This window comes from Schistocerca gregaria, chromosome 8 (assembly GCF_023897955.1).
Source record: "Schistocerca gregaria isolate iqSchGreg1 chromosome 8, iqSchGreg1.2, whole genome shotgun sequence".
NCBI classification, from domain to species: Eukaryota; Metazoa; Arthropoda; class Insecta; order Orthoptera; family Acrididae; genus Schistocerca; species Schistocerca gregaria.
In genome coordinates this window covers 298,995,046-299,020,312 of record NC_064927.1, presented here as the reverse complement: position 1 = coordinate 299,020,312, position 25,267 = coordinate 298,995,046, and the positions used below count along the sequence as shown (strand labels likewise).

Genomic DNA, 25,267 nt, shown 5'->3' with positions numbered 1-25,267 from the left:
TTTGGATGATATTTTTTAATTCATTAATAGTATCCTCTTTGCTGTATCCTCGGAGGAATTTGCCCCAAAATGGGTAAAATTGCTAGGAAATTTTTGTTCGCATCTTTTTCAATGTTTTCTCTTGAATTTTTAATGATTTAAAAGAGTTACTGAGCGGATGGAATCTAATTCCTGGGTAGACTTCAACTTCACAAGTTGGCACTACGACATTCTTCAACATGAAATCGCCAATTATGAGAAATTCATTTTCAGCTGCACTTTTATTACTATGACATCTTTTGTTCTCGATCTTTTCACTTGTCCATTTATATGTAGTATTTATGCCTACTGTCTGCACTTTGTTTTAATTCAAGTGACCTGGAGTGCTTGTCCTGCAGGGAGGTCATATTTGTATCCCTCGGCAAATGGCGTAGTTATTTGTTTGCGTCAATCATTTTCTGGGATTTGTTTGAGTCACAGTTTTCTTCATGAATATGATCCACATATTCATTTCTACGTCTCAATACTTCTGATTGTCATTTTATTGCTTCACAGGGTGCCTCATTTCTGTTTTTTTAAACACGGCTTTTATCACTCCTCATTTGCAGAAATTCATTGTTTCTGGCAATAGAGTCCCCACAGTCCCATTTTTTTTTGCTGCATAAGTTCGCTGTTTTCATTTTGTAACACTAACAAGTCGTCCTTGAGGGATTCATTTTCTTTCTGCAGCATTTGAATAACAGTTTCTTTTGCAGTCACTTCACTTTGGAGATCAACCTTTTCTTCACTTAAACAGGTCCATAAACAATCCTGGCATCACCACAAGAAATCATCATTTATGAATTATAGGTTCACTTTTGCACACTTTTCATGTAGCCAGAAGTGACACTTAACACACAGAATACCTTTTACAACATGTTTTCTACATTCCTTTCACACTGCACTGCTTAATGGTTTCTTTTTTGATAGTGCACTGCTTAATGGTTTCTTTTTTGATAGAGCTGCACTATTACACTGACCTATTGGCACCATCTTTCCTTTGGGAATGGAGACCAACTAATGTATCTGATATTAACCTATTCCAAACTGTCAGTGGAATAAGCAACTACTAGAGTGTAACTGTGTCTCAGTAAAATAATGCAGAGAAAGCAATAACTAATTGTTACACATGTACAACAATACTGACAGCTTGTATCAAAATTTAGATGGACAGCTGTTGTGAGAAGTAACCACATTCGGAATCACCCTGGTGTTATTCTGATTCAGAAAAATGGGAGCAATCCATTTTTTGGATTTCCCTAAATACCAGCACTATTGTAATATGCTATGTAAGTTTTATTAGCGTGCATGCCAAATTAATAACGTCTAATTACATTCATAGTTATAATGAACTACATGAGGTTCACAACAAAATTACTTTAACAGATTTCTTCTTATTGGCCAGCAGAGGCTCAACAAATTCAAAGGAAGAAATAAATATTTCTGCGCAGAATAGCTAGAAGACATAAAGACTTTACTAGGAAAAACTGGCACAGTATCAACCTTAGGCCAATATCAAGTGCACAGATGAATGTGTGCACAATCTGATAACATTTGGCAGAGATGAGGTCAAAACTAGCCAGTAGTGCTAGACAAAGCATTTATTTCAGCTGAATAGTGTGCATGGAAACTTTTATGACTTTGTGACATTTGAAAGTATTGGAAACTATCCAAAAACTACAGCCTATGTGGACCAAGTGACTATTAGTGTGAATTCAGTTGAAGGTACTACACCAATATGAACATAGAAATTTCCTGCAACATCTGATAAATGTCCTAGCATGTAAACTGTACGAAAATTAAAATGTGCTAAGCTTCCATTTCTTAAAAGAAGCATTAAAGGTGTCATTCTTTTTCTTAATGTAGTTGTTTAATAATGCATTGGTGGATGCTTTGACTAACAAATTCAGTATTTTGTCTGCTGAATGACCGTTGTTGCAAACCAAGCCTGTTAAGAAGAAACTTTTCTCCTGAACAGCATTTACAGTTACATTTTGACCATTGAATGACAAAAATTTCTTTTCATTAGGGGCAGAATTAATTTCTGTACAGTAATGTAATTGTAAATAACAACATTCACAACATCAGGTTGAGGGAAAAATATACCACCCTGGCCACATTTTTAATTAAACTAAGATGTTGGTCACTATGCAGGCACATTTTTTTGTCTAAGAGAAGGTATTTCCTGCACACCTCGCACTGCTGTTTCTTCAGTACACTGCTAAATATGTTAAGAATGGAAGATGTGATTCTGCCTGTCTGAAATCTTCCTCCAAATACGTAATGTCAACCATAAACTCAGAGTCTGTTTGTATAGTCTCTTTTGTGTCATCATTACAATTAAAGGCGAATGCTTCAGCGACGGGCAGTTTACCAAAAGTACTTGAAATCAACATGAGTGGTAACAAGTTCTGCATCCTCATCTTGGCATCATCCTCAAAAATATATCTCATAGATATGAGATACTGAGAGCCAGCCATTGATCAGTAGCTGCTAAACGTTGCTTGCAGAGAATCAGTTTGAATTTTTCCAGGCAAAAAATAAGTTAAACCAAGCTCTTTAGTTCAGTACCTTGCCATCTCAATCAAACCATAGGTTTTGTGTGTCAGAGCTATATGGGTTTCCTTTGAAAGGGTATTATTTTTCAGGCCTAAGTCCTTCCACCTATTGAACCACACAAGAGACTTTTCCAGAAAAACTAATTTTTCATCATTATTGCTTAAAGACAGAGGGCACTGGAAATGATCATCTAGTTGAACACCTTTATGAACCATCTTAACATTTACAATTTTCCACCATGTTGGTATAATTTTAATAAATTCTGCAGTTGGCTGGTAATGTAATAAGTTTTTCTTTCCCCCTATATTTGAAATGGCTTCAGCTGTATATTCATTGAATGCCTAGAAAATGAGGCTCACACTCTGTTTCTCAAGTAAAGATAGATAAAGAAAATTCAAAGTAAGACCATAGGAGTTCTTAAGTAGACCATTACATTCAATCTTATGAAGCTGCCTCAGTGCTTCAAAAGATGCCATTAACACCTGACAATCATTACTGCTTCCATGAAATTGTGGATATTTGAGCAAAACTTGAGAGTCTATTTATTTATTTATTTTATCCATCTTTCAGAATTAACATGCAATCCATGTCAGCAGAAGAATTACAGCTATTTAGACATTATGTTTTACATAACAAAATATTACATGGTAAAAATATAGCAGTGTTGTACCCTATTAGTTTATAACTGCCTCTACACCCATATCTATACATAACATTAAGCCTTAATTTATCTATAAATTAGGTCATCTATACAACTATTCTGAAATTCTTCTATACTATAGAAAGTATTTTCCTTCATCCACACTTTGGTTTTAGTTTTGAAAATATTGAGTGAAACCAGTTGAGTCTGTAATGGTGAAGCGTGGAATAATTTTATGCCCATGTATTCATAGCTAGATTGGGTTTTCTTACGCCTGGTTGTGGGCAAATCAATCATATTTGTTTGTTGAGTATTATGTTGATGAAGAAGTTTCCTTATAGTGTAGTGGTTTATGTTTTCTTTTATGTTTAATAGGCAACAATGTAAAGCGATGGGACTGTGAGAATTTTTAAGTCTTTTTGAGTAACACAGTTTTTATGTATACACTTAAGTATGTGGACAGAATCAATTTTAAAAAATAGTGGCTGAGTTGGATCAGCTGGATGAGGGTAAGCTATATGGAGTTTTGGAGGTGAACTGAAAAGGGCCACAGATAAGTTCTCGGAACAGAACAGAAAAAAAAAAGTTCTTACATCATCAAAACATTTTTTATTTTTCAGTGTAGTCTCCTTGTAGATTAATGCACTTGGTCCAACAGTGTTCCAGTGCCTTGATCTCATCTTGAAAATGAGTTTCCTACAGGCCTGGAAAATAGTTGTTAACTCCAACTATCAATTCTTCATTTGAAGAGAATCTTCATTCATCAAGCAAAATTTTCAGTTTTGTGAAGAGATGAGAATGTGATGGAGCCGTATCAGATGAATAAGGCAGGTGTGGTAACAATTCATACCTTAATTCAAGTAATTTTGCCATGGCAATGGCACATGTGTGCAGGCACATGCTGTCTTGGTGGTAGATGATTTTCTTCCTTGGTGAACCAGGCCTTTTTTTAGTATCTTTTGTTACAATTTGTCAAGGAGGTTGGCATAGTATTCTCCAGTAATTGTTTGCCCAGTGCTGATCCCCTTTGCATCCCAGAATGCTGTGCCATGACTTTTTCTGCCAAAGGAATTGTCTTTGGTTTCTTTGGTGGCAGAGAATCAGCATATTTCCACTGCTTTTACTGTTGTTTTGTCTCTGAGGTATAGCAGTGCATCCAAGTTCCATCTGTGGTTTGTTTCTCCTAAGATGGGCCAAACATTGTTCCGATATGTCCATTCTCATGTGTTTTTGATCCAGCATCCAGAGCCATGGCAAACATCTAGCTGATAGACAAGTAGAGAAGGGGGAAAGGACAACTGGGTGGGTTGGCAGGATAGGAGGTTGCATTGTGCTGGAGTGGCAGCAGGGAATTGGATAGGCTGGTGAAGGACAGGGACTAGCAAAGGTTGGGGTCTGTATCATTATGGGAATGTAGGATATGTTGCAGGGAGAGTTCCCACCTGTGCGATCCGGAAAAGCTTCTTCAGTTAACATGTGATATACCCTTTCAGATGACATCTGGCAAGTGTGAGCAATTTCACACACTTTCAATCAGTGGTCCTCCATGACCATTTTGTGCCCGTTTGCAATGATTTCTGGAGTAGACACACATCTTGGCTGCCCACTGGGCAGATCATCATCTAAGCTCTCCTGACCAACTCTTAAATTCATTTGTCCACATGGAAACAGTTGAATATGAAAGAGCAGAGCCCCCCAGTGTATTCTGGGAATCAGCATGAATGTCCTTTGCATTCATACCCTTCTTTACAAAGTACTTAATCTCTGCTCGAATCTCAATTTTTTCCATCTTCGCAACTCACCATGCAGGAGCAACAACAGAGCCAAATCACCACCACAGTTCTCTTCCAAGAGTACTGAATGGCACATATTTACAGGCAAAAGGGCAATGAATATCACATGAACAACTCGCTAGCGCTGACTCTTGTGGTGATTCCAGGTACTTTCCAAACCACCCTCATAACGTTATTGTCACTCACTACGCAGACAACTTTTGAACCATGTCATGGAGGCCACATAATATTTTCTTCACATACAAAAACAACTGTTCAGCTACAAGGCTTCTCACTGGAAGGACATGCACTACTTCCTTAAAAGAAGACTACAATGATTATATCATAAAGACAAATGTTGTAGTAGCAGCCTTGTCACTATTAAATGCTGCCCCCACAGTGTTTCCTCCCTTGTAATCAAAATAATGTTTAATATGAATTTCATCCATCATTAAAGAAATAGTAAAATCACTTTCCTGCAACAGTTTAAATCTTTCCTTAATATACGGGATCATAGCACCTACATTTTGTTCATTATGACCATTACTACATGAGGAAAATATTCTCTGTAAAGTCCTCGATGAGGAAGAATAAGACTGCCAAAAGACCTGAAAAATTTGTAGGGAGGGGAGATAGAATGCAGGATACAACAAAATACAGAAAAGTGAGGATTAAACCTATAGGTTTTCTCACTGCTACGTAGCAACTTAAATTGCTCAATTAAGAATTAAATTTGTGTCTGTTTTCCTTCATCTGCAGAAGCACACATATCATTTAAAATGTCCTGTATAACAAGGCACTGGCTTTTTAATGAATTTTTTTTGCACTGGCTAATTCTTTCACTTTGTCTGTTACTGTAAACAAATCTTCGATGTTCCAAAATCTGTCTGATATTTTGCTACTGTCTGTCTTTCTAATTTCAGTGTTAATTTGATAGGTGGACAACTGCAACTCATTTGTCATTACAATGGATATAGACACAGATGGAGCAGGTAATACTGTAAGCAATAGAAATATGACACAGTCATTTCTCCTAACAATAGTCCACTCTCTGGGAATGGTTTCTCTTTCTAAGCACAGCAGAAATGCTTCACATCAGAAAATAACTTCCACGGATCATACTCTGTTTTGGTTTTTAAACTATCAGTAATTGCTTTTAGGGGATGTTAATTGTCTAATCTAGCTTGCCTTTCCTCTGCACTTTCTCGAGAGCTGGTGTATGGAGCAGACAAATAGCTTGGGCAACCTGGTAATAGTAATGGAACAGCACCCTCTCTAAGTCTTAGTCTTTCACTTCGTCATAACATTCTGTTTGCTGGCAGATGTCAGATTTGGTGAACTGAAGTTCACAAATGTACAACAAAATAGTGTGAGTCAGTGCAGTATACAGCATGATCTAGAGATGTGAAAGCAAAAATCAGTGGACACTCATTCATTTTCCACCAATATCAGCTTGACAGATCACACCATAGCAGAAGCATATAAATCATTTAGGCCTAACAGTAATATACCATGATCTACAACAACATGTATATTGTATTGTAAAATTATTTGATTAATTAGTACTATAAACATTAGGAGCATGGCTCAACATGCATCAGTATATGATGAATATATCCATGAACTGCTTGTGTTACAGCAGTACTGTGATATTTATGGAACTATAAGAGTGAAGTTTAGATTTAGTGTCGCCAAATTTCAGTGATCTGTTGGTTTCTGCATGTTAACATAGCAATTATTTTGTAATTTTGATATCAAGAGCTGTGGGTATCATTATGCCAAAACATATTAAAACTGTGCCATTGCAGGTAACACTGAATGAGGATCTTGATATAGCACAAATTTCATGTTTGGATGTAAGAACAACTGCAAAGCAAGTGCATGAGAAACACAAAATAAAGTTGAACAGATGACATCATAAATGACACACCTCAATAAGACAGTCTTGAGTATCCAACTGGAAGTATGTTAAGAAGATATCAACCAAACACTCCATACCAAGTTGTGCTGTATGAACTAAATGACACTTGACATGTCAATAAACCAACTGAAACATTTAAGATACTGGTAACATTAAGTAACTGGATGCATTATTAATGTGAATATTGTTATAAGTGTTGGCTCAAGTGATACAGGATGCCACTGAAATCTGGTTGTGATGACACTGATCTGTAGCGTAACATGAAGGGTAGGTTAGTTTGAAAGATGATTATTTGGTTGTGAGTTGGCCAAACCAGTGACTGTGAATTCCTAACACAGGAAAAAACTAATACCTAGAATGACACAGATAAGCTTCACACAGAGAGATGGCTTTTTGAACATAAAAACAGCAATTTCCACATTCGTTAGCATTCATGCTAACAAATGTGAGAGATAAAAACAATGCCCACTCACAAATAGAATAAAATGTATCGGTAATGTGTAACAAAATAAAAATTGCAGAGAACTTAAAACACGAATAAAATGTAACATGAATCAAAAATTTATATTAAATTTTTTTTATTTTCAAAATCAAAATAAAGCCACCTGGAAACAGAAACCATCTAGTCCAAACTTTTGCTCACAATTTTAGTCAAACGCAACCAGAATTTGAAATATTCCATTAGAAAAAAAAGTAGGTAGATACTTTTTACATACCTCTGTGTGCTGAGTGGGTTGGAAAATGTCCTGATGAATCACTGAAAGCCATTTTCGATGCAGATTGAAATATTTTCGAAAGGAAAATAGCATTACTTTCAGTCCAGTTCTGTAATTCCCATGACACTTTAGTACACAACATTTGTAAACCTTGTTCACAGTAGATTCACTAGAACTAAACTCTGTAATTGCAAGTTTTAAGCACAAATGCAGCACCAGAATCCTACAAATGTCTAGGTATACAACCACTTTTAATCAAAAAATGGTGGCCCACTTTGAGTGACTTCACGACCTGCTACGTACTTTGCACTGCGGCCTTGTGTCTAGGTGGTGGTGATGAACCACAGCATTCTCTTAATTAAATTACAACATCAGGGTGTCATCAGAACTTCTGTGAAATGGTTTGAGTATTATTTAATTGACAGGAAACAAAGGTTATCATTGTGAAATACCTCTACAGCAAGCAGTCAGTCTTCTCAATTGCATGTGGTGTTCCTCAAGGTCCCATCTTGGGTCTGTTGCTTTTTCTTGTGTACATGAATGGCCTCTCATCTGTTACATTTCCAGATGCTTAGTTTGTTTTATTTGCAGATGATACAAACAGCAAGTCAAGTCCAGATTTATAAATGGTTGCTAATCAAATTTTCACTGACACTAATGAATGGCATAAAGCTAATTCCCTGCCATGAAAATTTGGAAAGTCCTAGTATATGCAGTTCAGATACTGTAATGGATTTCCTTCCAGTATGTGTGTAACTTATGAAGACATGCAGATCAAAGAGGTTGACAGCATTAAATTTGTGGGATTACAACTTGATAATAAATTCAATTGGGAATGGTATACCACAGAATTGCTAAAGCAACTACACATGTCTGCATTTGCAGTGAGAATAATGTCAGAAGTAGGAGATAAAAACTTACAAGTAAACTTGCATACTTTCATTCTGTTATGTCATACAGGATCATATTCTGGGCTAACTCCTCAAATCAATCAAAACTTTTTTGTGTGCAAAAGCATGTAATAAGATTCATTTGTGGTGTCAATTCAAACCATCATGCAGAAATCTGTTCAAGGAACTTTTATTCTAACCAATGCTTCTCAGTATATTTATTCCTTAATGACATTTGTTGCAAGTAATGTATCTCTATTTCCAACCAATAGTTCAATACATAGTGTTAATACTAACAATAAGAAAAACTACATAAATACCTAAAAACACTTACCTTGGTCAAAAAAGGGGTTCAATATTCAGGAACACACAATTTCAATAAATTGCCAGCAACCATATAGAACTTGGTTTCTCAAATAGCACAATTTAAACAGAGTTTGAAAGACATTCTGATAGGCAACTCCTTCTACTCTATAGGTAAATTTCTTAACAGGGACAATTAGACCAGATTAAATATAAATATCTGTTAGATTTCAGTTTTGACAGAACTTGGTCACAACTGTCAAGATAAGGTATTTTGTGTATGATAAATTTATTAAAAGTGCATAACTATGTTTCATTCTGACAGCGTATTAATTCTGTAAATAGTAGCAGTTCCCGTTTACTGAAATGTATTTACAAATTTTGGCAGTCTCCTGACAATTATCAGGGGAGTGACTATTATATTAAGGTGTTTTATGTTCCTTATCTTATACTTTCTGACTTGTTCCACACCCAATAGAATCACCTCATTTTTAGGTCTATGGAACAATAACTGAATCTGCTCTAATCTAATCTAATCTGACTATCAGGACATTAGAATACTGCCATGAAGAGGTAAATAAAGAAGACATTAATTACTGGTGTCATTTTGCACAATTAGCAGTGAAAAGAGTGGTCCACACTAGCTTGATCTCAGTTTGCAGTGGGCCACCAATTAACTGCTAGCTATGTAATCAGTCCTTACCTGGAGGAAGATAAATGTATCGGAGCTGGGATATGGTGGAAGGAGAGGTTATGCATAATTCCATTAATGGAGTAGTCAGTAAAAAAATTTTTTGATGTGAATTTAAATATGTATAAAGTGGTGCAGACCATTATATAAAAGTAATCATGTCATTTGGTTTGGGTTATAACTGACAGAACCATATTATTTGGGTTAATACCATGTGCAACTGTGTGCATAAAATAGCGTAATAAGGGTTTGTCATCTAGGTGTTTATTTTGGGACAGAGGACATACTTGGAAATAAAAGAAAGACAGATCAGTCTACTTGTTCAACACTATTTCTTCTGTTACACAAGTAAAATATATTGAATTCAGAATAAGGTTAATAAATTTTTTTTAAAATTATTTAAACCTTATTTAGGGCGATTTGCATATCTGTTAGAAGGAATGTATGTTAATTATATGTATTGAAGACATGTTATTTTTAAAAAAAATCGCAAAATTATGACATAAAGAAAATAGAGGTTATATAAAATTTCTAGATAGAAAAAGATCTTTTGCTTAATTGTCATATACCTCAATGAAAATATTTTATTATCCAGTGATGAAGAATAATCTGTTTATAACCAAAGTATATTTCACTGAACAATATTGTCTACAAAAGAAATTTGTTTACTTTTGAATCTAAATTTGGAATTAATTTAAATATGTCACCAAACGTTGTTCTTTTATAACATTAAAGTAGTAGTTTCTGAAGATGTATGTTTTTATTGAAATATTCTGCCAATGTCAGTTCAGTTTGTTGGCAACACGTAGCATTCTTCAGTCAGAAGTTGTCATCTTCACAGCAATGACTGGCAACCTATGACCACGAACTACTTGCAGCTTATGCCACAGCCAAGAAATTCAGACATTTACTAGAGGGCCGACAGGTCATTATTTTGCAGATCACAAGCTGCTGATGTACACCTTTGCTGTAAAACCAGAGGAGGTATCGCTGAGGCAACTATGCCAGTTAGTTTACATTAGCCAATTCACCATATACACTGTTTATATACAAGGAAAGATGAACATACCAGCAGATGTGCTATCATGTATGGAGCCTGTGAATGCAATAGCAGACACATGTTCACATGCTGAATCTGTAATGGCTGGCATAGATTTTGATATCCTTGCACAGGCCCAGAAACATACAATGAGTTACAAGATTTGTTGAAACAACCAGGACAAATGAAGTTACAACATGTTGCAATGCCTGAAGTGAATGTTGAATTGTATTGTGACCTATCTGGAGTAAAAGCACGTCCATATGTGCCACAAGACTTTCCAGCTTAAGTAATTGCATCACTACACAATCTGGCACATCCAAGAGTACAAGCCACTATTAGATCGGTCTGGTCTGGAATGCACGCTGACTGCAAAACATCTGCCAAGCAATGCATTGCATGTCAAAGGAACAAGATTACACAGCACATCAGAGCACCACTAGGCACATTTGTTACCAAGTCAACATTTTGAATATGTGCACGTCAATACTGTAGGCCCGCTCATAGTCTTCCAAGGCTATAATTATTGTCTTACAGTTGTGGACCGATTTACCACATGATCGGACGCATTCCCCATGAAGGATATCATGACCAAAATTGTGGCACAGACATTTCTTTGTAGTTGGATCGCCTGATTCAGCATACCACTACAGATTACCACAGATCAGGATGACAGTTTGAAGCTTACCTTTTCAGAGCATTAGCTACATTGTTAGGCATAAAGTGCATAAGCACCACAGCTTATCATCCTGTATCAAATGGTATAGCTGAATGCCAGCATCACAAACTGAAATCAACTCTTATGATGTGACACGATTCAGAACCTATTGTACTCCTCAGACTAAAGGCATCATTTAAAAGTGATCTAAATGTTACAGCAGCAGAGCTAGTGTATGGGTAAATGCTATGCCTGCCAGGAGAATTCTTGTACAGCATGGCAGACGATACAGTTGATGCATCACACTGCTAGATTACGAGAGCACATATGCCAGCTTTATCTGGTAATTAGCAGAAATGGCCACACATTCCATAAATGGTATGCCTATCACCATTGCACTAGACTGACTCAAGCCCACATTTTTTTATGCATAGGACACATCAAGGATGGCAGAAGGTGAACAGGAAGATGCAAATGTAGCATCCAAAAACGTCTCAGTACCCCACAGCTACCTAGAGACACTACAGATGCCAGGCACCTTGGAGAAGACTGATAGCTCACAACCTGCTGGAACCGGTTGCTACAGTGGCACAATGCCAAGTTTAAAAAAAATGTAGTGGTAACATATGCATTGCAGCCTATGAAATTTAATCTCCGGTATCATTAACACTAGGGGTGGGGGGAGCCATGTAGCATCACTTTCTCTTATCAGAAAAATGAGTGTACAGTAGTATACTTACATTCCATGTGGCTAGTGTTTGTTCTCATTGTTACTCTGTGACATGAGTGATATAGACAATTCAGTGCCTCTCTTAACAGTTAACTGTTCAGCCTTCTATGCTTGCAAGCTATTCTGCAAGTACGTAGTTATACTTCATTTCATTTGCTGATATCTGTGCATGGACTAATTGGCTGGCAAGCTGCACAAACCACAACACTGGGTCATGTTGCCAGAATGGCGGGGGTTTAATTGTAACCCTGTTAACTTGGCTGCTTGTAGCTGGCTCTGTGGTGACTGGCGGATTGTCCATTTTCGCACAAGAGTGAGCATGGCGTGGTTGACGTGGAAGTAAGGAACGCTCATGTTACAAAGCGGTGCGGAACATTGGGGTCACCAAATATGTCGTACCCAGTAGAACTGAACATTTATTTCTACATAACACACATCTGTATGGGATAGCTTGCAAGCATGGAAGGCTGAACAATTTACTGTTAAGAGAGGCATACAATCTATCTATATCAATCATGTCTCAGAGTAACTGTAATAACAAACACTAGGCACATGGAATTTTTATATACCACTGTACACTTGCATTTGCGGGACAGAATGCAATGCTACAAGTTGTTCTCAGTATGTAAACATACAGATTATATAGAGTTGTTTGCATTCTTAGCTTCAGCCACTCTCTTGTTAACATGAGCTTTTTAAAACTTTTTTCTAACATATATTTTCACCATGTTGTTTTCTAATATGTGTTTTAGAAGAAAATAAATGTCAAGAAAGCATGCGCAGAAAAGTGTTTAAATACATCCCTACAGACAATGAGATGGAACCAACCTTTAAATGATTTTAAGGTGAGCCAGAAAATATAAGTGAAATCTTTTACTATTTGTAATCATTTCTTCTCAGTTACGTCAATATTGTGCAAAACTGACAATAGGTTTCACCAAAAATGCAGTTGCAATAATTAATTTTTAGTTTTATGGTTATGATTATTTGGGAAGGATGTATTACAAAGGCTGCTGTGATATGCTGAAATAACACTGACCATGACATCTAAATATCTAGATTAGAACCAAGATGTCTGTAAGAGCAGTTGCAGCTTTGAATATGCAAAGAATAGTAATATGTTACTTACAACTGGAATTTAAAACTCACATTTCTCAACAAGCTTCTCCAATTAATTAAAATTTGTTTATTATTATAATTTCAAGTAGTTACTGCCTCAAAAATGACGTGTTAGAGAAGGTTTACATTTGTGACATTAGTACCAGTTTTATGTACTTTTCTGCTGATAGCACAAATATTTGATAGTGAATTCATGAAAACAAATCTCTCATTATTCAGGACCTGGCTAATTTATTAGAAACACACACATTTCCATTTCATCCAGTTTGCTTGCATTTATCTGTAACAGTTTACAGAAGAATTAGCAACAAACAAAACTGGACAAAAATTACAGATTTTGTGCCTGTAAAGCTGCAAGGTTCTTTTGTCACTAGGAATATATTTGCAGGTTATTGGTTGCTCACATGAAATTGTAAGTGAATCTGAATTAAGTATTCACATTGGATTTATATCCTTGCAATTGATCTTTACAGCATTCCCAAAAATGGAAGTGAACACAGTAAATATGTGAGAGGACAAATGGATTTCAAAAAATTAACTACTGATTTATGTTTGGTTGTTTTGGTAGGTTGGTTGTTTGGGGAAGGAGACCAGACAGCATGGTCATTGGTCTCATCGGATTAGGGAAGGATGGGGAAGAAAGGCGGCCATGGCCTTTCAGAGGAACCATCCCAGCATTTGCCTGGAGTGATTTAGGGAAATCACGGAAAACCTAAATCAGGATGACCGGACGCGGGATTGAACCGTCGTCCTCCCGAATGTGAGTCCAGTGTCTAACCACTGCGTCACCTCGCTCTGTTTATGTGTGGCCATTCTAGACAAAATACTGGAAAAGGCGTATTGCTGGTAGTAGAAATATTTAAAATGCTGTGCTAAATATAATTAGATTATTACAGTACACATTAAAGATTTGCTTGTTGATGAAAGCCAATCAAACCAAGAAGAGCTTCTGATTTCAATTTATTTAGTATTACATATAATTGTTGCCTCTGAAATTTATCTTCTCTTAACCAGTTCCAATTAATTTTTTTATTAATAATATGACAACTTTTGTTGTAAATTGTCCTTTCAGACAGAAAGACCTAAAAGAATGACACAAGGAAGTCAACTGAATTTTTTTTTTAAGGGTATAAAAAGTAAGGTGGTGGATATATATATTTCTTTCTTTTGGTAGATTTTTATACATCATTAAATGTGAGACCATAGGCCCACCGCTGGCTCATTATGATAAAGATGGGAGAGCAATATGTTGATATAATTGTGGAAACAGGTGACCATGCAGCTGTCATAATACAATCACCTGATCACTTACTATGTGTCAACTGAGTTCAGGCACTGTCCACTAGGAGTGCTGACATGTGGTTAATCCTTGCTGTGGCACGTGGACACTCCACAGTTTGCAAGTCATATTTTTAGACTATTCTGTTGCTGACTATTTTCATGGTCTCTTGCTCATAGTGTCTGTCAAAATTGTTTCCTCCAGTTTATGTTAATTGTATTTTCATGTTTCCTTGTGGTTCCTGTAATTTGGAAGCATTCTGATTACAGAAATAAATGGCATTCAATTTAGAGCTGCCTGAAAACAATTTTTCCACAATAAGAACTTGAAATTAAGCAACAAACATCGTCCACAGTGAGACTTACGAAAGGATGTTAAATTATGATTTGAGGGGTAGAAATAACCTGATAGAAGGAACTATTCAGTAACTGATTTCACTGATTTGGGAATTAACACAAAATATAACTCACAAGCTTGGAAATGGAAATGCAGTGACTTCTGCTTATGTTATAGTACTCAGGATCAGTGAAAATTGTGTTTCAATATAGTGGATACTAAACTATAAAACTTTGCTGTGTGCAGTGACTGGATTTCAAATATTTTAAAGAAAAATTAAATCTTCTTCATAATTACTGGTTTTTTGGTTGTTTGATATTTGATAAGACTTGGTATTCTACAATTAAATAACAGTAAATGACTTTTTATGTCGAGAAGAATTAAAAAATGTAGAGACACTACAAAGGTCAGTAAGACTATCTTTTGTGTATCTACCAGTGACACAAAGAAAACAATACTTATCAAGGCAACTTATTATATTATTAATTTCTCTCTTTTCTTTCAGTAGTTACATAATGTTACATTTTATAAATACTAGAATATGACCCAAACTAAACAGTTTTTCTTGAGGATATAGTACAGTAAATGCTTATATTACAATTCACATTAGTGTCAAGCTTATGCTTTCAACTATCTTATGAAAATAATATACACAATTTAATGAATTCAACAGCATAAGAAACACCATAAGAAAATATTGTGCTGGAATATGGCATTGCACATCCTAAAATGTTATTTTGCAAATTTCAATGTCTACATTGAAAGTAAATTATATTGTATCAGACAACTGCACAGCTTCTGACGTTCTCTGAATGCTGGCCTCATAATATATAGTAATTAGTTTAAATTTTCCTATTAGTTGCATCAATTTTGTAATTATGTTTGAAAATATCACTGTAATCTCATCAAAAATTGCAGGATTTCCCAAAAATTGGCCCAAAATAAATTTTTGTTCCTCCTGGACATTACCTCTTGTTCCATCATCCTAAATAAAAATAAATGTCATTAATAAAAACAAACATTGTAATGAAACAATTTTGTGGGAATCTTAACATAATAAACCAATGAAAAGTATCTTAACCTTTTTGTTTGAAAACATTCATAGCTAAGTAGCAATAACTACAGGTAACAATAGCTTTATTTAGGTAGAAAACCCGAGAAAAAGCTGTTGTGGAACTGGCAAATAGTTCAAAGCAATTCGTTTTTCTTTGGAGGGGGGGGGGGGGGTGATGGTGGGGGGGAGGGTTTTTTAAAGATTTTAAAGCACTTGCTGTTACAGATACAAGGGAATTTCAACAGCTGTTAGAAATTAATTTGGTATAGAAGGTTTATTTTTAGCATTAAATATTCTTCTGTCATAAAACTGAGTTCATTACTCAACTTTTAATTCAACAACTGACCAACATTTAACAAAAAAAGGAGCAGTTAAAAAATAATAAAGTGTTGGTCCTGTTACATGTTAAGTACCTGGACTTGTAAACAACCTTATAAACAACAACACTTGAAAATATGTTAGCAAATATTTCACGAAGATCAGTATTCCAACATAACACAACTGTGCTATGAGAGCCCAAAATTAAGTTTTGGTCATAGCAAGCAATTAACAAAAACTTTCTTTTTACAAAATTAATTATGCCAATAGAACATGGTTGCATGATAATAATCAAAGCCTTTTATCTGTGAATGCCTACAGCCACTTACAGTTCTACCTCTTATTACAGGTTTGAAAAACCAGTGGCAGTCTCACACGTAAGGCATTCATGATTTTTTGATGTTTTCGAATAAAATCATATGGATAACTTACAGGAAGAAAAGCTATAAAAGCAAAATGAAAGTCCTTGTAAGTAAATTAACTAAATTTCACTTGATATGTTTAATTTGCTGCATATTTTTCTCATTTAAGAGCAGAGTTATGGAGAGTTTCAATGGCACATCCAAATGAGCAGAACTATGACTCGAAGATATATATAAGAGAGATGCCAACAGAGAAAATTAAACTGGTGCAAACTGACGGGATTCTGAGGGTAGGAAATAAGGTATGAAAATTGTATACTTGCTGTACATATATTTATTTACTTGAGATTTGGTGCCCAGAATTTCCCAAATTTCTTAGCAAAATGGAAAATCCAGGCTCTTCTTGGTGTCTTATTCCTTGTGTGTACATGAAATTAAAATACATATACCAAAGACATATACAGTTATACATTTTTAATTTGTACAGAGGACACATTCCTTGTACAATTTCATTAAACAATAACATTAAAAACATTAATATTTTTGACTTTCATCATTACATCAAATTTATATAGAATCTTATATACAGTCAATAATCTATATAAACTGGTTATAATTTCAATACAATTGAGCTATAAATTTCAGGATAACTATTCATAGTTCATTAAAACTGTGACAGAGGTATATATGTACCCAATATATATCTGCAAATTTTAACCATACAATAATTATACATAACAGGCATTGTAACAATATTGCATTAATGTAACTAGAGACTGGAGTTTTCATAATGTATTTAGAAAGAGTGTAAAGAGGTTGAACATCCTAGGTATTCAACAAGCAACAAAATAAGATGTTAATTTTACTTATTACCAAAATGCACCATAGTGTCTCATTCTTAACATTTACTTCATGCCACTGTGGCTGCACAATTCCATCTTTCTCTCTGGACGGCTGATACAAAGACAAAATAAAATATTTGGTGTGTCTCCTACACTACACTGGGAGAAACTCTGAGAATTTTATTTTCTGTTAAAATAATGTGAATATGTAAAATAAATTCCTCTAAATGGGGAAATTACCAAAGATAAAACTAAAGTATAATTTTAAATAGCTGCAACATTGTTGTCTACTACAGTTGGTGTGGAAACAATTGACTTGCTTCAATGGTTTGCATAGCTGCATTACCATACTTTTGTGTCCTCAAAACATCATCAAATCCACTTCTTAATTTGAGCACCCATAGCTAAGCATCACTCTGATACTTTGCCAAAGGACATTTAACTTTCATTTGATTCTAAAAATGACTAATGTTTAAAAAGTTAGTTATTACTTGTGCTTAATGATAATTCTTAATTATCATTTTATTATTACAACAGAAGTTATTAAAGCATAATTATTTAATGTCAAGTCATTCTGATACCAGGAACATAGCTGCAGAGTATGTGACAACATACCAGATAATTATTGAAAAGCTTGTGGCTGCATGTCTGCAACACTTCTTTTAAAGATCTATGAGTAGCTAAAAAATTAACAGATAAACTTAAATTTATAATACGTGTTACATGATTCAAAGTAGGTCAAAAGTATAACAACAAAAATAATGTACAATCAGTAGGGAGGCAGAACTTAAATGTTGTATATCTATTATACTGAGAAGGAAACAGCCTTTTTAGAAAGCAAAAATTAATTTTTCTGCAAACAATTCACTCATTTCTTTGAGAATGAGCACCTGTTTTCATGAGACTAAATTTTTCTCTCCAGTTTTAAAAGCTCTATTTTGTTTTATCCCAAATAGGAATATGACAGTTATATAGCCATCTAAGAAATATTGCATGTTACACAGTTGCTGTGGCATTTACAAACTCTGGCAGTCACTGATATTTAACAGTCAAATATATTAACATTTTTATTCTTATATTGTTAGTATGCAAATTTTTGTATCCAAGCGACAGTCTGCAAACATCAGTTGGATTGTCTGTGTAATATTCCTAATGGAAATAGCTAACTATAGATTTTTTCACCTTTAATGAATGACTCTGCCTATGCCTGGAAGCACTATCTTTGGATAAATTCTTGTCAGTAGTTAGCATTACTTTTTTATTGTTGTAAGTGAGGGAAATAGTTGTGGACAGAAGTTATTGAGAAATGTCTACATAAACCAATCTTTTAAGGAATCTTCATATTCCAGGCATTAAAGAAGGCCATGAATTAACAACTTTTTACTATGGATATTTATTCAGACAATTTTTGAAGGAGAGTAATGAGAGCTTACCAATGAACTAACTGACAACATATGACAGTGAGTGTGCCACTTGTTTATTATCAAAATGGCAAATGTAGGAGTTAAGATTGAGTTTTTAGAAAGTAATAATAAATAAAATAAGACAAACTTGGATACAATGATACGAAGAACAATGTTAAAAACCTCCAAAAAGGATAGAAATGTCAGCAAATGACAGAAAGGTATGATGTCTGGAAAAAATGTGAAAAAACAAGTATAAGTAAAATTAATTTGATGTATTGATAGCAACAAACAAAAAATATTGATCTTCTGCTAATGATGTTATGGGTCATTTCAGATTTCAAGGTGTTTTGTTTCCCCTGTTGAGGTCAAAAGCTCTTTCATAATATGTTTATGTATTTTATCTCTTTGGATCTTCTTACTTCCAGAATGTTGTAATAATTATTAGATGAAGGTAGCCAACTTCTGTAACTATCAGGTGGAATTATACATGAAGATATCATGCTGTATGATGAATTAGTCAGATGAATGACACAAAATATGGACAAAATGAACAATGAGATCCATAACAATAACTACTAACAACATGGTGTGGGTGTTCAACGACAGAAAAACAGCTAAAAAAAGAACTGGAACATGCTACCTCTGTTTATGAGCTTCTATTCCTTTTGAGGGTAAACATACACACATCTACCTCAACCTGGAATTGTCATGTGAGTGAAGTGGGGGGTCACATTGTGAAGAATGAGAGAAATGAAGAAGTAAGACAGGAAGAGGGAGGAATGAAAGAATAGAAGGGAACAGCAAAGTCTACAACACTGCACAAGAATAAAACAGCACAGGTACTTGCCTTGCTGCAGGTAAGGTTAATAGCAAGTTGCCAGTAGTCATGTAGGGGGCAGAACATCTGGAAATCTTTAGGAGAGTTAAGCACTGAACAGAAGGAATCAATAATCTGAAGCTAATATTACTACAGAGAATTAAAAGAGATAAACACTACCAATGTTCTTTTATAGGTTAAAGCAAAGGTTTCGCACCTATATATAGTCCTCGCCTTTCCGAAAATCATGGCAGCATTTGGATTAGATAACTAAACACAGGAGATTATACAAGAGATACCAGCCGGCACAAAGTATAAAGTGAAATTTGTGGGATAAATAACATGCACTTGAAATTAAGAAAGAAGTTTTTTAAGACAAGGTTATTGACTACCTCCAGATTTGTTTAACTGAAAATTGGTCAGAGAATGGAGAAAGATACTTGCAGAATCTAACATTAAAATTCAAATAATAACTATCTGGTAAAGGATCACTCTCAAAATTTATTGTTAAGCATTTCTAGATAATTTAGCAAAAGTGGAACACAGAGCAATGGTAGCAGAACAAAATTAAAAATATAGAAAAAGCAGACAAACAGTATGACTTCACCATTTAAATTAAGCAGAAAGACCATTGTCTATATTTAATTTTAATGGTTGGTAGGTAGATTTAAGTACCTAGAAGACCTCGTCCAACATAATGTAGGGAGAAAAGGAAGTTACCAAAGTAATACTGAAAATATGGATTTAGTATCCAACTCCACAAAATATGTTTATAATATTTTTAAAAAATCTTTCTTTATGAATGTGAAAATTCATCATTACAAGTCAATAATTTCACAAGAATGCACATATGCATAAGACATGCTCATTATATGATTAATAAAAGAAAATGAAGAAATTAAAGAAAACAACAGGAAGGCTGTGAGAAAGATATTAGGAAACAGAACAGCAGAAACAACTGAGTTATGATACGACACAATGGTGCATAAACATTATCAAAAATTGTAGGTAAAAACAAGTAAAAGAACACTAATATTCTATGAACACATCCAAATCATGAGTTTTATAAGACTTAAAAGAGAAATTGTCCAATATGAAAAGGTAAAATTTAAATCAACTGGCTTAGAAATTGAATGACTATCTAGATGAGAGTGACACATATAACCAAGTAATTGAAGGCAGAACAAAACACAGAATCAAATTTAAGAAGTGGAAAGGGTTCCAAGGTAAAGAAAGTTCTGGGAAAGTGGAGAAGAAAGTGAACAGCAGAAGAGAAGAAATAAAAATATGAGCAGAGGGAGTACTAGTAAAAGTGTAAAATTAAATTATGGTCTTATACACGATCTTTACCATATCTCTGGCACAAGAAGATACATGGAAAGGTTTCCTGAGGATGGACAAGATAGAAGAGAGGAAAATACAGACTGCTGAGAGAACTATTTTATGGATGAGAATTCATAGGATAAGAAATCTGTTAGGTGAGGGTACTAGAGTGAAGTAGTGAGGAGTTAGAGGCTGATGAGGGAGGAAAGAAAGGTGCGACTGAAGTGGGTACAGGACAAGGACGAAGTTTATCATTTTGTGCCCAACTGCACTTCCCTGTTGATAGTCAGCCTTCTACTAGTTCATTCGTTGCTATTCATAAAGGTGGATGCACCTAAAGTTATGTGCAGTCATTGCAGCAGAACTTGATGTGGCTGCTTTTATGCATAAATCACATGGAAAGACGAAAGCAAGTTTGTACGATAATCTACAGTTTATAGTTTAAGTACTCACCTACTGCTCAACAGTTCTATGATACAGTGAGTGCTTACTGTTATTTATTGCATGCCATCCAAGATTTTCTGTGATAATGAAATAGTGTAGTTACTTTCTTTTCTACACTAATTTAGTGCAGCAGCAATATCTGAAATATTACTGTTCTTAAATGACTGACTGCAAGAGATAGCAAAAAAGAAAGAGTTGTTTCTACAAGTTTATCATCATGTCACATATAGAATACATTATTCACCTTTCAAACTAAAGTTTGTTAACAGAGTAATAGGACAGACAGAGATTCTTATTTGCAGATGACAAAATGTGTTAATGGGTGATATATCACAGTCTCACAGTCTTTAACTGAGGTGGTGAAAGACTTCTGAAGATAGGAACAGAGTGAGATAATATTAGGAGGGAGGAAGGGAGGAAGGGGGGTGGGAGGGATGGAGGGAGGGAGGGAGGAGACTAGATGATAAAGAATTTACCTGTACGAAATTGAGGTAAATATGGTGGAGGTTGTGAAAAACTAAATGGTAATCAACATTTCTACTACATACATTTGTGACGCTGGTACTGGAGGTGGGATATGAAATGGATACATCCATAAGGATACTCCAGAAGTCTTGCTCAATATGTATCAGTGAACACAGACCATATAATTGTGATGGGAGTATGAAGATAACAGAGCAGAATTTGTAATGGGACTGATAAATACCAATACAATTATTCACAGTTAGATTTTTCTGTAATACATGGAAATTATGAATATTGCAGCACATCTGTAATATGAACTATGGAAAGCCTAAGGCAGAAAATGCATTCACAACATTAACTGTGGGAATCCAGTACAATTTTATTCAGTGTATTTTACATACTGCCATGTGCTGTAAAAGTTATCTGTGTGATATGACTGTTTTTCTGTGTGAAAACAGTATTACAGTACCCATACAATCTTATTAGCATTATGCAATATTTGTGTAGACTAAATATTACAACTTCCTTTCCACAAATTGTAATCTTGATATATAACTTTTCAGTTCATCTTCTGCTGGCATCTGTTTGATTATTTATCAATGAAGCAATAACTATATGCAAATTAGTGCACAAAAAATTTCCATCAAAGTGATACCTTTAAATGAATACTAACTGGTTCTGACATTTATCTATCAATATCAGACATAAGCAGAATAAAAGTCAAACATTCAACAATAACACAGCATAGGAATGCATGAACTGTTCTCTCCAAATTAGATTCACTGAAGTGAACAATTATGTATTCTTACCAAAACTGATATGAAAAACCACCTTGTCTGACATCTTATATGACACATTAACCAGTATAGCTAAGCCCTTCCTTTTCGTCTCTCAGCATTGAGTTATTTGATGGTATCATTATATAAACTAGTATTGGGTCATTGACACTGTACTAACATTTAAAAAACCTTATTTATTGTCAGCCTTCCCTACTCATCTTTTTCCTTTCTCTGAATTTGTGAAGATTCCTGTTTTTCTTCAATGTCTGTTTAGCATCTTACTTTACATCCAACTTTTCACTATATAGCTTTCTCAAAGGCTAACAAGTTCTAAGGGCACTATTGATATGGAAACATTAGAGCCTACTGAGTTTCTTTTATCTATTACTCATTATTTGCAACATATCTTGGCACACAATTTTAAAAAACTGAAGTTATCGGACCAAGAATTTTATTGCTTTTACCTAATCTGTAAACCGACAGCATTTATTTTCAGATGGCACCACATTTCTCTTGTACATTAAGAAATGATATGTGTGAAAGAGACAATATATGTCCAAGTATCAGAAATTAAAATTATTAAGTTTGAGGTACATCTGTTGCGTATCATGAATAGTTCACGTTCACGCATTTTCATTAATATGCAATGTTTGGATTGCCACATCCATCATGTACTAATATTTTTCATTCTCTCCACAATAATTTATTTATTAATTTACAAACTATTGAGTTTCCGACACTTGGATGGTCAAAATACATCATTTTTCTCTCTTTCAAGCAACAACTGTGTGATATGCAATCATAGATGTTTTCAGATGTTCAAGGTTCAGTGATATAACTGGTAAGCAGGCATTAATGAATTAATGAATAATTCTCATAGAATTTCCTTTTAGAGACAAACTAATAGTAATATATTTTCAAGTTATAACTGAAAATGATTTCTAAGTATAATACCCTGTTGGCACTATCTGGTGAGTTCTCACAGTCCACAGCTGAACCAAATGGACTGTGTGAAGGCATTATCAGGATAACAGCAGTACCATGTAAAAGTCTGTAGTGTTTTCTTATTTTCTTCATTCCATTCACAGTTAATAGTTTCACTGGAAGAACTTCATTTTGGTCCGCAATCGGACTACACTAAATACTTTGAAGCGCCACACTATTTCTCACCAAAGCCATTAAAAAAAGTGGAAAAAGAAGATTTTTTTTCAGTCAGTGAATTGTCCTGTACAAAAAATTCCTGTTTGTTTCATTTATGAAATAATACTGTATCACTAGAGTTCTAGTGGAGAGTAGCGTTCTGTATGGATGAGCAAAACGTGAGGCATGTCATCCAGATATTATACACTCTCAGGTATCTGATGGCACATATGGTTGTCCTCGTGGTGGTACAGGTGGCAACGAACTCAGTGTGGTATCTGTACTGCAGAGTGGTGTCTGTTGGGCTGATCCATCATAAGGGCAACCATTGGTAGACAATTGTGCCCGCAATGGCATCCGCTGCTGGTGTGGAGGGTATTCAAAGCTTTGTGCCCTCATTCCACTCATGGATGCTGGTACCTAGAACAATAACATTAAAACTGTAGGTAAGTCTACAGAAAAGAACTATGCCAGTAAGTGGGGCAAAGGTACTGCAAGCATTTTGCAGTACATTGGTTCACTGTATTACTGCATTTAAATTTTAGAATATTTTGTGTCAGCTAATCTCTCATGTTGAAGACTGATTAACCTTATATGAAGTCTGTGCAAAAAATTCCAGAACATTTGCAATGTAACACCAAAGGTGTGCTGTAGCGAAATGCAGTTGGCATCCCTACACATGCCTATATTTAACATGCAACTGCCAGAACTTTTATTGTTGATTCTCTCTTAGTTATTAATCAGTGCTGTGTTGAGTAGAACATTGTCTCACACAGTTTGCAGATTTTGAGAGGGCAGAGTTAGAGGAGCAGCACGTCTGCATTAAATTTTGCATGAAACTCACAAAAATATGTAGAGACACACCAAACAATGAAGGAAGCCTATGAAGCTCTGTGCTTAAGCCATACTCAGTGTTATGCAAGGTTCACACAGTTTAAAAACAGCTGGAGAGAAGTTAAAGATGATCTTTGTTCAGGATGCCCTTCAATATCTACTGATAATGCTCATGTCAGGAACATCAATGAAATTGTGTGCCAATTGATGATTGACTGTCCAAGAGACTGCAGAAGGATGTAACATTTCAGTTGGATCATATGATGAAATCCTGACACAGCATTTTGGAATGCATCTTGTTGCTGCCAAGTTCATCCCATGGCTCATGAGTCAAGACCACAAAGGCCTTTGCCTCGCAATCTGTGAAGAGCTTTTGGATTCCGCAAATGTGAATGAGATGTTCCTTCAGAGAATTATAACTGGTGATGAGACATTGTTCTATGGTTATGATGTTGAGAGCAAGGTTCAAGCTTCATAACTGGTCAGGAAAGTTTCTCCAATACCAAAAAAAGCTTTTCAGTTCAGATCAAATGTCAAAGGCATGCTGATAGTTTCCTTTGACTTTGAAGGCTTAGTTAATCATGAATTCATGCCAAAGGGACAAACTGTTAATCGTTGGTTCTATCAGGATGTGTTGGGATACCTGTGAGAAAATGTGAGAAGGAAATGGCATGAAATGTAGCGAGACAATTCATACCTCTTGAATCAGGATAATGCACCAACACGTTCATCCCTGTTGGTACATGACTATTGCATAAAAAACAAAATATTTCTGCTTCCTCTACCTCCATATTTTCAAGACATGACCCCTG

At 35.0% G+C, this 25,267-nt stretch overlaps 1 protein-coding gene across 1 annotated transcript in view; it reads right to left on the bottom strand.

Annotated features, from left to right (window-relative positions):
* Nucleotides 1-15,129: 15,129 nt before the first annotated feature.
* LOC126285156 (nascent polypeptide-associated complex subunit alpha, muscle-specific form-like) overlaps nucleotides 15,130-25,267 on the bottom strand; it is a 231,110-nt gene continuing 220,972 nt past the window's right edge. The window contains exon 13 of the mRNA XM_049984468.1: nucleotides 15,130-24,041. Within this exon, the coding sequence (XP_049840425.1) occupies nucleotides 23,832-24,041 (210 nt within the window). The 3' untranslated portion in view covers nucleotides 15,130-23,831. The remainder of the gene's footprint in view (nucleotides 24,042-25,267) is intronic.